Below are 15,761 nucleotides of genomic sequence, written 5' to 3'. Positions count from 1 at the left end.
TCCCTGTGTTTGTGTTGCAGGGCTATACAGTGATGGTGGTCTGCAAGGATACGAAGCTGTGTCGTATCAGAGGGCAGCGTGGGTAAAAGTTATGCGGCGCTTCGCCCTGTACCACTGCCACCCTCTTCTGGGTGGGGCTCTGCTGCTACTGCTGGCTAGCTGCGCCATGGGCTGCCCCGCCCGCTGCGATTGCTCCGCCCAGACCAAGTCAGTCAGCTGCCATCGCAAGCGCCTGCCCACCATCCCTGAGGGCATCCCCATCGAGACCCGGCTTCTGGACCTGAGCAAGAACAAGCTGCGGAGCATCACCCCAGACAACTTCTCCTCCTTCCTACAACTGGAGGATCTGGACCTCAGCGATAACCTGATTGGCGTGGTCGAACCGGGCTCCTTCAAATTTCAGCTCTCCCTGCGCTCGCTGAACTTCCACAGCAACCTCCTCCAGCTGGTCCCTGCCGGCGTGCTCTCCGGCCTGGCCAACCTCACAAGTCTGGACCTCAGCCACAACAGGCTGGTGGTGCTGCTGGACCATGGCTTCCAGGACCTTCGGAGGCTGGTGTCCCTGGAGGTAGGCGACAATGAGCTGGTGTTCATCTCCCAGAGGGCCTTCACGGGCCTGCTGGGCCTACAGAGCCTCACCCTGGAGCGCTGCAACCTGACTGTGGTGCCCACCGATGCCCTGGGGCACCTGCACAGCCTGGTGGAGCTCCGCCTGCGCCACTTGGGCATCGGCACCCTGAAGCCCTATTCCTTCAAGAGACTTCCCCGTCTTCGCCACCTGGAGATCGACTACTGGCCCTGGTTGGAAGTCTTACCCGCTCTGTCACTACATAGCCTCAACCTCACCACGCTCTCTGTCACCAATACCAACTTGTCGTCCTTCCCCGGCCATGCTCTACGCAACCTGCCCTACCTCACGCACCTCAACCTGTCCTTCTGCCACATCCAGCACATCCAGCAAGGGGTGCTAGACCAGCTTCCGCGACTGCAGGAGTTGCACCTGCGAGGAGCTCAACTGGTTTACATTGAACCCCTGGCCTTCCTGGGCCTCCCAGCACTACATATGTTGGACGTGTCCCACAACCAGCTGGACTCAGTGGAGCGAGCTGTGTTCAAGTCCCCTGACAGCCTGCAGACGCTGCTCATGGGGGGGAACCCACTGGTGTGCGACTGCCGGCTCCTATGGCTGCTGAGTGGCCGGAAGCCACCCTTTCTGCAGCTCCCTGACCCCCAGCCCGAGTGCAGTGCCCCTGAGCGCCTCCGTGGGAAACCCCTGCTGGACCTCAAGGAGCCGCTGGTGACACGGTACGTGATCTGCACCAAGCCCCGGATTGGGCCCAACACCACCCAGCTGCTGCTGGCAGATGAGGGGAAGCCTGTTCGGCTCAACTGCATTGCAGACGGGGCTCCTCGGCCCTCCATGGCCTGGGTGACGCCACACAGACAGTATGTCACAGTGAAAAGCACCGGTAGAGTGACGGTCCATACCGACGGCACCCTGGAGATCAAGGCTGCAGAGCTGCACGATAGCGGCGTGTACCTGTGTGTGGCCAGCAATGCGGCGGGCAACGCCAGCCTGTCGGCCTCGCTGGCGGTTAAGAGCCTGGGTATCAGCGACACATCGCTCTACGCCAACAAGATTGGACTCCTGGCGGACTCCAACGGGACCTGGGCCAACGGGACCGTCCTGTACAATATGACAAACCCCATAGACCTGAAGACCATCATCATCTCCACAGCAATGGGCTGCCTGTCCTTCCTGGGCGTGGTCATATTCTGTTTCCTCCTCCTGTTTGCATGGAGTCGTGGGAAGGGAAGGCACAAGAGCAACTTTGACATGGAGTACGTTCCCCGCAAATCGAACGGGACAGCAGCGGAGGCAACTGAGACAAGCGGGCCCAGACGAGTCAACATGAAAATGATTTAATTTAACAAACGGACCAACTCATATGATAGTAACAAACAAAATACAGTGCATCTCATTTGCAAATATTTCTTTGATACAGTGGAGTCGTGAAAATGGTTGTGATGTACCGATGTAGTGGTGTTGATATGAAGATGATCTAGTGATTCAGTGGACATGTTGATAGAAAAGTTATCAATGATACTGTGGACGTGTTTATATAAAATGATGTAATCATACAATACACTGGATATAATACTATATAATCCACATATCAATATGACAGTGATGCAGTGATACACCGCTGGGCATGTGCTAGTTGGTGATGTAATGACTAATGATGTTGTGGACTCGCGTGACACCAAGGTGAGAAAGGAAGTCTCTTGGAATGACGGGAGAAGTTGAGATGACAGTGGAGTAAATTGTGTCTAATACCCATCTGAGCTGCAGGTGTGAGTGTGCGCGTGCGTGTATGTGTACTGCCTTTGTTGTGTGACAGGGTAATCATCAAGGATAATAGGGTCCAAAGTTGTTTGACCTGCCTTTGTATTTGTTAATTCATTGTAACAACAGTATTGTCACTGTTCAGTAAAATAACGTATGTTTGTATGCACATGCAAATCCCTCCAAACATTATCCAAGAGACCTGTTGCATATATTTTCAACTAGGTCATTGTTTCCCTTTGTACCACCTCAAGATAGGTATAGAGGGATTTTAGCAAATCAACCTTCAACTCAAGGAACATTTATACACACGATATTTACAACTTTAAGTGGGATTTCAGCTCAAATCACTAGAAAAACACAAGACAACTTCTTGCTGAAGAAATAGTAGCAGCTGAAAATGTTGGTTATTGCTTGGAAAAAGACCACAGGTGATAAAATTTGTATGTTAAATCCCCTTTTATTACCTTATAAATCAATGGCAGATTTTCCTCTCAGCAAATTCTCCTGATGTAACATAAAAAAATGGTCAGTGACTAGACTAGACACAATAGTAAAGATTTACTGACCAATGTCCCCCTTGGAACAGGACAAATCTCAGCCACGTTGAGTTATGGGTTGTATTGTATCCCCTCTTAATTTCTTTATCCCAATGCTTCAAGCTGGCATGTCCTGATGCCTCCCATGGGCTAAAAGGGGTTTCTGGGTATTTAATTGATGACATTTGAAAGTTGTGGTGTTTTTGTTTAAATGTTTTAACTGTAAAAAATATATATATATATTAAAGGATGTATTAAGGGCAACTCTTTGTAAATGCAGGGATGTGCGTGTCAACATGTGTGATACAATGTTAAAGGTTGTATAAATGTTTTCATATGATAAATTTATGGGTATATTTTCAACGGAAATAAATCGTAATCATACAGCTTTATGTGGTAATTTCCAATGTCATATCAGTACTTTTTACTTAAGTTTTTACAATTTTACTTGATGTCTCAAACATTTGTAATAGCAAACCACAGATGTGCAGACTCCTTAGAAAAATGTGAACTAGAAACAAACATGGTGTGTTGTAGCAAGGATATAGATTGGTTGTAGCCTATGACGCAGGCCAAGGAAAGGTGACAAACGGGAATATTTTCATTTCCCACCAGATGTTTAATTCAACTCTTCTTAAACCACACCTACTATACCCGACGAGCCTGAATCTCTCCTGAAAATCTGATAAATGTAGCTGCTCCTGATGTCTTCATTCAGCACACTTCTCTTTACAGAGATCTGTGAAGGGTGCACTTGATGCTAACACGTTAATGGTTAAAAGTAGTTCTATCTTTGGAGTCGGCACACAGGGAATATTCAAGAAGACAAGATCAAAGTCCCACCGATGGGCTTTTATCACTTTTGTTACAGTGGTTTCTCCACAACTTGGGAAAGAAAGAGGGCTCCAGTAAACAATGGGGAGAAAGAAATACCACATGGATAATATTACTCTAATTTCCGTAGGCCATTTCTCTAGATGAAGAGGATTTGGTAATCAGTGCTTTAATGATTGGTGCTAAGCGTGCTTTGCTATCTGGGGAGGAAACATTGTTATTAGCTTTATTTTATGCCTGTGATTAAACTTGGTGTCTACATGGATTATAGCGAGCATATTGTGCCTGCAGTGAAATTAAATAGAAAATAATGCAGGGAAACATTCAAAACCACTTCTTAAAGCTTTTTTATAAAGAGACAGACCAAATAATATCACCTACAACACTAATGGCATCCATTCTGTTAATTAACCTCTTAGATTTTGAGCGCTTCTGGACCGGTTCTGACTGACATTTGTGTGTACGAAAGCGCACCGTGAATGCTGTAGGGTCCTGTGCCTTATAATGCCAGAAAGCCTCATCTGTCTGCTCTCCCCTTTCACTCTCCTACTGGAGCTGTATGGAAAGTGTCAGGTTTCACAGCCTACATTTGCGTAGGGAGTGACGTGTTGAAAGAATTCATGATTTTAGTTTTTGTTGCTTTTTGGTCTTAATTTAAGGTTTGGGGTAGGCAGTGTGGTTAAGGTTAGGTTTAAAATCCCATTTTAAGAAGATTAAAAAAATAATAATAATAATCTGCGGGGTTTATGACTGTGATAACTAGTAAAGACCGAGTGAGGCCAGCCTGTGAGACGGCATATGAACGGTAACAGTCTAGCGGATCCAGCCATTGTGGTTTCATCTCACTGTGATATTCTCAACCGGGTTAAGAGCTCTCAACATGAAAAAATACTAAATGATTTCATTGAAACAATACCACTTTCTCTTGATCATAGACGAAAGAAATCACTTAGTCCTTAAAGCTGAAGTTGTAATGAGTCTGCACACATTTGAATGGTGTCTCTGTGCCCCTCAAATAGTGCCAATATTGGTTAATTGTACTGTCACTATGTATTTATTTATTTACAGTTGTAAGAAATCTGAAATCTTATAGTAAGTGTTTTATAATTTCATTGTTACTATACAGTACTTGTCAAAAGTTTGGACACACCTACTCATTTAAGTGTTTTTCTTTATTTTTTTACTATTTTCTACATTGTAGAATAATAGTGAAGACATCAACACTATGAAATAATACATGTAGTAACCAAAAAATTGTTGATTTTAGATTCTTCAAAGTAGCCACCCTTTGCCTTGATGACAGCTTTGCACACTCTTGGCATTCTCTCAACCAGCTTCATGAGGTAGTCACCTGGAATGAATTTCAATTAACAGTTATGCCTTGTTAAAAGTTAATTTGTGGAATTTCTTTCCTTCTTAATGTGTTTGAGCCAATCAGTTGTGCTGTAACAAGGTAGGGGTGGAATACAGAAGATAGTCCTACTTGGTAAAAGACCAAGTCCATATTATGGCAAGAACAGCTCAAATAACAAAGACAAACGACAGTCCATCATTACTTTAAGACATGAAGGTCAGTCAATCTGGAAATTTCCAAGACTTTGAAAGTTTCTTCAAGTGCAGTTGCAAAAACCATCAAGTGCTATGATGAAACTGGCTCTCATGAGGACCGCCACAGGAAAGGAAGACCCAGAGTTACCTCCTTTGCAGAGGATAAGTTCATTAGAGTTACCAGCCACAAATAAATGCTTCACAGAGTTTAAGGAACAGACACATCTCAACATCAACTGGTCAGAGGAGACTGTGTAAATCAGGCCTTCAGGGTTGAATTGCTGCAAAGAAATCACTACTAAAGGACACCAATAAGAAGACGTGACTTGCTTGGGCCAAGAAACATGAGCAATGAACATTAGACTGGTGGAAATCTGTCCTTTGATCTGATGAGTCCAAATGTGAGATTTTTGGTTCCAACCGTTGTGTCTTTGTGAGACACAGAGTAGGTGAATGGATGATCTCTGCATGTGTGGTTCCCACCGTGAAGCATGGAGGAGGAGGTGTGGGGGTGCTTTGCTGGTGACACAATCTGTGATTTATTTAGAATTCAAGGTACACTTGGCTACCACAGCATTCTGCAGCAATACGCCATCCCATCTGGTTTGCACTTAGTGGGACTATCATTTGTTTCTCAACAAGACAATGACCCAAAACACACCTCCAGGCTGTGTAAGGGCTATTTGACCATAGAGAGTGATGGAATGCTGCATCAGATGACTTGGCCTCCATAATCACCCAACCTCAACCGAATTGAGATGGTTTGGGATGAGTTTGACCGCAGTGAAGGAAAAGGATTCAACAAGTGCTCAGCATATGTGGGAACTGTTGGAAAAGCATTCCATGTGAAGCTGGTTGAGAATGCCAAGAGTGTGCAAAGCTGTCATCAAGGCAAAGCATGGCTACTTTGAAGAATTTAAAATATAAAATATATTTTGATTTGATTTGTTAACACTTTGTTGGTTACTACATGATTCCATATGTGTTTTTTCATAGTTTTGATATCTTCACTATTATTAGCAAAAATAGTAGAAAATAAAGAAAAACCCTTGAATGATTAGGTGTGTCCAAGCTTTTGACTTGTACTGTATTTAGAAAGCCTTTCAGTCATTTCAAGACCTAGCTATTGTCCCACTTTTGTTGAATACGAAAGAAATCATAAAAAATAATTATGTTTGGTTATGTCTAGTTAGGCGGAAATCTTTTATCTGTCCTATCATTCAACTGGTTTAATAGCACGCAGCCTGGCAGAATTACGTCCTCAGCTCTACTTAGAATGAGGCCCCAAGCACACCATTAGCTTGAGCTTCCTGCTTAACCCCACAAAGGGTCTAGATCACAAACCTCACTGCTTCCCTGTGCAATTCCCCATTAAAACAAGGCTTGTGGCAAGTGTCAGTAAGATGCATACTGTGAAAGATGAGAGCAATAAAAGGATCGAAGAGCATCGCATTATACATTGACGTTGTTTATCAGAATATGGATTTACACACAAGGAAAGCACTGGAGGGAGAGTCCACTATGACGTCATCAAGCCCAGGTTCTTACTCCTTAAGCATAGAGAGAGCCTGGGGCTAGGGATGTGATTTGTGCTCGATTGCAGAGGACTACAATCACATTAGGGATGTCCTCTGGGCTTGGATACGAACATGCCCTGGCTATGTGATAACATAACCCTATAGGCAACTGAACAATGGGTGCATATTTAGATACGCATCACAGTGTGACAGCTTTTAGAACACTAGGATATATTTTACTTAAAAGGACAAAGGGCGAGAGAGAGACTGGAGACGAGTACGAAATTAACATAATTATGAAATTAATATCAATGTATTATGAAATCATTTAAAGCTGCGCTGCAGTTCGTCTCCAAGTTTTAATGTATGAATGATTAATTAGCGAGTGTGACTTTCTGCCCCCTTCTCCTACTGCAGATATTAAATCATAGAGGAAGAAAATCACAATGCTAGGTTCTGATTAATTAAAGCTTTAATTCTCCTTAGATCTATCTTGAAAGTGTGCTTTAAATAGGCCCATTGATCTACTGATGTTTGTTTGAGCTGGTATAGCCTTTTCCTTACATGATTCCTCTTGCAAAACACAGATGTGTTCAGTTTTATGAAATAAGTATATTTTGGTTGCAATAAGAGGGCCAATAACTTTGAGGATAGGTTGAAGAAACAAAACAGCTAGACCTTTATTTTGGTAAGTGGTTGCTTGTCAGTCCAGGCAGTGAGGTCGACGTCAAGCCCTTTAGCTGATGAAGAGGTCATAGCGGCACTTAGAGGTGTCATGAAGGCTAATTAGCGAGAAGTAATGCTTATGGCCTTTAGGTCGAAACACAATTACTGACTAAATTAAAAAGTATGCAAGAGGAGATAAGGCACCAGTTATCAGCAATGGAAAGTTTTACCTTTAAACTCCTAATATTACCTCAAGTCAAAGACAAATATTAGCATTTAAATTGTTTATCTGTGTGGGATGAGGTTTTCATTGAATACAACCATTCCACTCAGGTCCATGCATCCCACAGCTGAAGCTAAAGCAGGGCAGGGCCTAGTCGGTGCTTGGATGGGAGACCCCCTGGCTAAATCAGACAGATGCTGGGATCAGCGGCCCAGGCTAGTGATGGAGACACGGCCCTGTGAAATATGCTGTCGTTCAGGAGCGACCAAACTCAAGCCCTCATTATAAAGATGCCATGACATTTATTGCAGGAATAGTGGTGTTACTGTTAACCCTCAACATGATTCCCAATCTAGCCCCACGTTCAGTGCTTCAATGGCCATTCAATTATCATGTACCTAAAATGCACTCTTCCAATTATCCTGTACTTAAAATGGACAGAATTCGCAGTTCATCTCTCCCCTGTGATACCCGACATGTGGTGTTCAATCTGGCACATACTGTAATGGCTGCTATGCATCGCCTATGTGAGTGCTCTACTGTACATTGGTAGTGGATGAAGTACATTTCCCAATATTAAATACATTGAGAAGCACAGGATAAATGCCACCCACTCATCACCCGTCTATTCATGGGTGTTATTGGGCTTTCAAATACTCTAACCCAAGATGATGCCTGAGAGATGGCCTGCTGTGTGTCACTGATCTTTGTCTCTCTGATAGTCTTATCTAAAATCCAATTTATTGGCTTGTTTGTTTTTCCAGTATGGCGTCGAAGTGCAGCTGTCGCAAAGGGATTCAATTCAGCTGAGACGGGACTCTTTGAAGTTCTCTTTTACCAACCACTACAGAGATGCTTGTGCGTGCCTCATTTGGAATCATAGTGAGAAGGGCTCTGGGTTATAATTGTGCCTACGACCCACAGTTCCTCCTTTGAAATGTGGCAGTTGAGCCCTGTTGAAAAGTCTGAGCAAAGTTGCCTATCATCACTTGAAGGAAAACGTGTTGATGTGATTTGTGCAGCCTGCCTCATCAATCTGTCAACTTGCGACATAATCAAGGATACCATGAGATTGTTTTAACTAATCCAATCACAATAATTTGAAGTGAAAGTGTTGATGGTCTACAGTCCAGTGTAGTTTGTTTTACGAGAAAGAGGATGGTAAAGAGGGCATGGGCAGAGGAGTGGATGAATTGCTCCCCTAGACACTCAGTAATACAATGTCAGTTGCACATTTCCACCCCTAATGGATTGGGGAGGGTAAGATTATCCTACATTGCTAAAAGGGATTTATAATGTAATTTTAAATGGCCCTGGCTGGAGGCATAATTAAATGACCTTTGTTCAAAACAAACTCATCCCTGCCTCACTCAATGCAACCCTAATTCCTGCTGCTCATAGATGCGGTAGAGGTCAATAAATCTCGACCAAGACCAAAACAATGGGGCTCCTGAGTGGCGCAGCAGTCTAAGGCACTGCATCACAGTGCTAGAGGTGTCATTACAGACCCTGGTTTGACTCCGGGCTGTGTCCCAACCGGCCATGATCGGGAGTCCCATAGGGCAGCGCACAATTGGCCCAGCGTCGTCCTGGTTAGGGTTTGGCCGGTGTAGGCCGTCATTGTAAATAAGAATTTGTTCTTAACTGACTTGCTTAGTTAAATAAAGGTTAAGTAAAAACATACAACAATAAAATGGAATTGCCATGGGAAAGGTTCGTGGGGAAAGATCCCAAGTCTCATCATTGTCCCCCAGCAAAATTAACCTACATTTAGGCTATTGTTTATACATGTATTTCACACTATGTTGAGGTAAAAATTCTGAGTGTAATGCTTGTATGGATGTCAACCCTAACATATGTTTATGTCATCATTACCAATCAACAGCATTAGTACAGTTAAAAACGACTGACTAGCACCACCGATGTATGTATGCTAGCTATGCTAACTAGCTTATACGAACGGGAGTTAGCATTTAGCAGTCAGTTCTTCTAAACCTTAAAAGGGGCCACTTCTATATGTTATGCAGCAAAAACAGCCAAATATATCAAAATTGGACTTAAGCAATCACATTGTGGGCATGTCATAATACATAAATCATGATGAATTTGACAGATATCCACTTTGTTTGATCAGATATGTTTAATGTGCGCCAACTCCTTTACCTCATCTATGCAGTGATTGTTTGCATATCAGGTGCAAGTCGAGTCAAAAGTATCAAATCAAATGTTATTTGTCACATGCGCCGAATACAACAGGTGTAGACCTTACAGTGAAATGCTTACTTACAAGCCCTTAACCAACAATGCAGTTATAAGAAAAATACAAAAAAATATAAATAATAAAGTAACAAAGAATTAAAGAGCAGCAGTCAAATAACAATAGCGAGGCTATATACAGGGGGTACCGGTTAGTCGAGGTAATTGGTACATGTAGGTAGAGTTATTAAAGTGACTATGCATAGATAATAAACAGAGTAGCAGTAGTGTAAAAGAGGGTGGGGGAGAGGCAATGCAAATAGTCTGGGTAGCCATTTGATTAGATGTTCAGGAGTCTTATGGCTTGGTGGTAGAAGCTGTTTAGAAGCCTCTTGGACCTAGACTTGGTACTCCGGTACCGCTTACCATGCGGTAGCAGAGAGAATAGTCTATGACTAGGGTGGCTGGAGTCTGACAATTCTTCGGGCCTTCCTCCTGGTATTGAGGTCCTGGATGGCAGGAAGCTTGGCCCCATTGATGTACTGTCTGTACGCACTACACAAGAAAGTTCCCAAGAAAGCTAAGGTAACTGAGCTAAACGACTACCGCCCCGTAGCACTCACTTCCGTCATCATCAAATCAAATTTTATTTGTCACATACACATGGTTAGCAGATGTTAATGCAAGTGTAGCGAAATGCTTGTGCTTCTAGTTCCGACAATGCAGTAATAACCAACGAGTAATCTAACCTAACAATTCCACAACTACTACCTTATACACACACAAGTGTAAAGGGATAAAGAATATGTACATAAAGATATATGAATGAGTGATGGTACAGAATGGCATAGGCAAGATGCAGTAGATGGTATAGAGTACAGTATATACATATGAGATGAGTAATGTAGGGTATATAAACATAAAGTGGCATAGTTTAAAGTGGCTAGTGATACATGTATTACATAAAGATGGCAAGATGCAGTAGATGATATAGAGTACAGTATATACATATACATATGAGATGAGTAATGTAGGGTATGTAAACATTATTTTAAGTAGCATTGTTTAAAGTGGCTAGTGATATATTTTTACATAAATTCCCATTATTAAAGTGGCTGGAGTTGAGTCAGAATGTTGGCAGCAGCCACTAAATGTTAGTGGTGGCTGTTTAACAGTCTGATGGCCTTGAGATAGAAGCTGTTTTCCAGTCTCTCGGTCCCTGCTTTGATGCACCTGTACTGACCTCGCCTTCTGGATGATAGCGGGGTGAACAGGCAGTGGCTCGGGTGGTTGTTGTCCTTGATGATCTTTATGGCCTTCCTGTGACATCGGGTGGTGTAGGTGTCCTGGAGGGCAGGTAGTTTGCCCCCGGTGATGCGTTGTGCAGACCTCACTACCCTCTGGAGAGCCTTACGGTTGTGGGCGGAGCAGTTGCCGTACCAAGCGGCGATACAGCCCGACAGGATGCTCTCGATTGTGCATCTGTAGAAGTTTGTGAGTGCTTTTGGTGACAAGCCGAATTTCTTCAGCCTCCTGAGGTTGAAGAGGCGCTGCTGCGCCTTCTTCACAACGCTGTCTGTGTGGGTGGACCAATTCAGTTTGTCCATGATGTGTACGCCGAGGAACTTAAAACTTACTACCCTCTCCACTACTGTCCCGTCGATGTGGATAGGGGGGTGCTCCCTCTGCTGTTTCCTGAAGTCCAGAATCATCTCCTTGATTTTGTTGACGTTGAGTGTGAGGTTATTTTCCTGACACCACACTCCGAGGGCCCTCACCTCCTCCCTGTAGGCCGTCTCGCCGTTGTTGGTAATCAAGCCTACCACTGTAGTGTCGTGCGCAAACTTGATGATTGAGTTGGAGGCGTGCATGGCCACGCAGTCGTGGGTGAACAGGGAGTACAGGAGAGGGCTCAGAACGCACCCTTGTGGGGCCCCAGTGTTGAGGATCAGCGGGGTGGAGATGTTGTTACCTACCCTCACCACCTGGGGGCGGCCCGTCAGGAAGTCCAGTACCCAGTTGCACAGGGCGGGGTCGAGACCCAGGGTCTCGAGCTTGATGACGAGTTTGGAGGGTACTATGGTGTTAAATGCTGAGCTGTAGTCGATGAACAGCATTCTCACATTGGTATTCCTCTTGTCCAGATGGGTTAGGGCAGTATGGTTGCGATTGCGTCGTCTGTGGACCTATTGGGTCGGTAAGCAAATTGGAGTGGTTCTAGGGTGTCAGGTAGGGTGGAGGTGATATGGTCCTTGACTAGTCTCTCAAAGCACTTCATGATGACGGAAGTGAGTGCTACGGGGCGGTAGTTGTTTAGCTCAGTTACCTTAGCTTTCTTGGGAACAGGAACAATGTGGGAACAGTAGACTGGGATAAGGATTGATTGAATATGTCCGTAAACACACCAGCCAGCTGGTCTGCGCATGCTCTGAGGACGCGGCTGGGAATGCTGTCTGGGCCTGCAGCCCTGCGAGGGTTAACACGTTTAAATGTTTTACTCACCTCGGCTGCAGTGAAGGAGAGCCCGCAGGTTTTGGTAGCGGGCCGTGTCAGTGGCACTGTATTGTCCTCAAAGCGAGCAAAAAAGTGATTTAGCCTGTCTGGGAGCAAGACATCCTGGTCCGCGACGGGGCTGGTTTTCTTTTTGTAATCCGTGATTGACTGTAGACCCTGCCACATACCTCTTGTGTCTGAGCTGTTGAATTGTGACTCTACTTTGTCCCTATACTGGCACTTAGCTTGTTTGATTGCCTTGCGGAGGGAATAGCTACACTTTTTTTTTTATTCGGTCATGTTTCCGGTCACCTTGCCCTGGTTAAAAGCAGTGGTTCGCGCTTTCAGTTTCACGCGAATGCTGCCATCAATCCACGGTTTCTGGTTTGGGAATGTTTTAAATCTTTGCTGTGGGTATTACGTCACTGATGCACTTTCTAATGAACTCGCTCACCGAATCAGCGTATTCGTCAATGTTGTTGTTGGACGCAATGCGGAACATATCCCAATCCACGTGATCGAAGCAGTCTTGAAGCGTGGAATCAGATTGGTTGGACCAGCGTTGAACAGACCTGAGCGCGGGAACTTCTTGTTTTAGTTTCTGTTTGTAGGCTGGAAGCAACAAAATGGAGTCGTGGTCAGCTTTTCCGAAAGGAGGGCGGGGGAGGTCCTTATATGCGTCGCGGAAGTTAAAATAACAATGATCTAGGGTTTTACCAGCCCTGGTAGCACAATCGATATGCTGATAGAATTTAGGGAGTTTTGTTTTCAGATTAGCCTTGTTAAAATCCCCAGCTACGATGAATGCAGCCTCAGGGTGTGTGGTTTCTAGTTTACATAGAGTCAGGTAAAGTTTGTTCAGGGCCATCGATGTGTCTGCTTGGGGGGGGAATATATACGGCTGTGATTATAATCGAAGAGAATTCCCTTGGTAGATAATGCGGTCGACATTTGATTGTGAGGAATTCTAAGTCAGGTGAACAGAATGACTTGAGTTCCTGTATGTTGTTATGATCACACCACGTCTCGTTAATCATAATGCATACCCCCCCGCCCCTCTTCTTACCAGAAAGATGTTTGTTTCTCTCGGCGCGATGCGTGAAGAAACCAGCTGGCTGCACCGACTCCGTTAGCGTCTCTCGAGTGAGCCATGTTTCCGTGAAGCAAAGAACGTTACAGTCTCTGATGTCTCTCTGGAATGCTACCCTTGCTCGGATTTCATCAACCTTGTTGTCAAGAGACTGGACATTGGCGAGTAGTATGCTAGGGAGTGGAACGCGGTGTGCCCTTCTCCGGAGCCTGACCAGAAGACTGCTTCGTTTGCCCCTTTTACGGCGTCGTTGTTTAGGGTCGCCAGCTGGGATCAGATCCATTGTACTGGGTGGAAGGCAAAACACAGGATCCGCTTCGGGAGAGTCATATTCCTGGTCGTAATGATAGTGAGTTGACGTTGCTCTTATATTCAGTAGTTCCTCCCCACTGTATGTAATGAAACCTAAGATTACCTGGGGTACCAATGTAAGAAATAACACGTAAAAAAACAAAATACTGCATAGTTTCCTAGGAACGCGAAGCGAGGCAGCCATCTCTGTCAGCGCCGGAAGTAGAAGAATGAAGTGCTTTGAGAGACTAGTCAAGGACCATATCACCTCCACCCTACCTGACACACTAGACCCACTCCAATTTGCTTACCGACCCAATAGGTCCACAGACTACGCAATCACCCTGCCCTAACCCATCTGGACAAGAGGAATACCTATGTGAGAATGCTGTTCATCGACTACAGCTCAGCATTTAACACCATAGTACCCTCCAAACTCGTCATCAAGCTCGAGACCCTGGGTCTCGACCCCGCCCTGTGCAACTGGGTACTGGACTTCCTGACGGGCCGCCCCCAGGTGGTGAGGGTAGGTAACAACATCTCCACCCCGCTGATCCTCAACACTGGGGCCCCACAAGGGTGCGTTCTGAGCCCTCTCCTGTACTCCCTGTTCACCCACGACTGCGTGGCCATGCACGCCTCCAACTCAATCATCAAGTTTGCGCACAACACTACAGTGGTAGGCTTGATTACCAACAACGACGAGACGGCCTACAGGGAGGAGGTGAGGGCCCTCGGAGTGTGGTGTCAGGAAAATAACCTCACACTCAACAAGACAAAGGAGATGATTGTGGACTCCAGGAAACAGCAGAGGGAGCACCCCCCTATCCACATCGACGGGACAGTAGTGGAGAGGGTAGTAAGTTTTAAGTTCCTCGGCGTACACATCATGGACAAACTGAATTGGTCCACCCACACAGACAGCGTTGTGAAGAAGGCGCAGCAGCGCCTCTTCAACCTCAGGAGGCTGAAGAAATTCGGCTTGTCACCAAAAGCACTCACAAACTTCTACAGATGCACAATTGAGAGCATCCTGTCGGGCTGTATCGCCGCCTGGTACGGCAACTGCTCCGCCCACAACCGTAAGGCTCTCCAGAGGGTAGTGAGGTCTGCACAACGCATCACCGGGGGCAAACTACCTGCCCTCCAGGACTCCTACACCACCCGATGTCACAGGAAGGCCATAAAGATCATCAAGGACAACAACCACCCGAGCCACTGCCTGTTCACCCCGCTATCATCCAGAAGGCGAGGTCAGTACAGGTGCATCAAAGCAGGGACCGAGAGACTGAAAAACAGCTTCTATCTCAAGGCCATCAGACTGTTAAACAGCCACCACTAACATTTAGTGGCCGCTGCCAACATACTGACTCAACTCCAGCCACTTTAATAATGGGAATTGATGGAAATTATGTAAAAATTTACCACTAGCCACTTTAAACAATGCCACTTAATATAATGTTTACATACCCTACATTACTCATCTCATATGTATATGTATATACTGTACTCTATATCATCTACTGCATCTTGCCATCTTTATGTAATACATGTATCACTAGCCACTTTAAACTATGCCACTTAATATAATGTTTACATACCCTACATTACTCATCTCATATGTATATGTATATACTGTACTCTATACCATCTACTGCATCTTGCCTATGCCGTTCTGTACCATCACTCATTCATATATCTTTATGTACATATTCTTTATCCCTTTACACTTGTGTGTGTATAAGGTAGTAGTTGTGGAATTGTTAGGTTAGATTACTCGTTGGTTATTACTGCATTGTCGGAACTAGAAGCACAAGCATTTCGCTACACTCGCATTAACATCTGCTAACCATGTATGTGACAAATAAAATTTGATTTGAAAACATTAAGAACTCCTGCTCTTTCCATGACATAGATCTGACCAGGTGAATACAGGTGAAAGCTATGATCCTTTACTGATGTCACTTGTTATATCCCTTTCAATCAGTGTTGATAAAGGGGAGGAGACAGGTTAAAT

General features: G+C 44.8%; 1 protein-coding gene across 2 annotated transcripts in view; it reads left to right on the top strand.

The window, feature by feature from the left end:
• LOC139563614 (leucine-rich repeat and immunoglobulin-like domain-containing nogo receptor-interacting protein 2) overlaps positions 1 to 3,278 on the top strand; it is a 40,515-nt gene extending 37,237 nt beyond the window's left edge. For both annotated transcript variants that reach the window (XM_071382449.1, XM_071382450.1), the window contains exon 2: positions 21 to 3,278. In XM_071382449.1, the coding sequence (XP_071238550.1) occupies positions 92 to 1,927 (1,836 nt within the window). In that variant the 5' untranslated portion in view covers positions 21 to 91 and the 3' untranslated portion in view covers positions 1,928 to 3,278. The remainder of the gene's footprint in view (positions 1 to 20) is intronic.
• The last annotated feature ends 12,483 nt before the right edge of the window (positions 3,279 to 15,761 follow it).

Source organism: Salvelinus alpinus, chromosome 34 (genome assembly GCF_045679555.1).
Source record: "Salvelinus alpinus chromosome 34, SLU_Salpinus.1, whole genome shotgun sequence".
NCBI lineage: Eukaryota > Metazoa > Chordata > Actinopteri > Salmoniformes > Salmonidae > Salvelinus > Salvelinus alpinus.
This window is presented reverse-complemented; position numbering and strand designations above follow the sequence as displayed.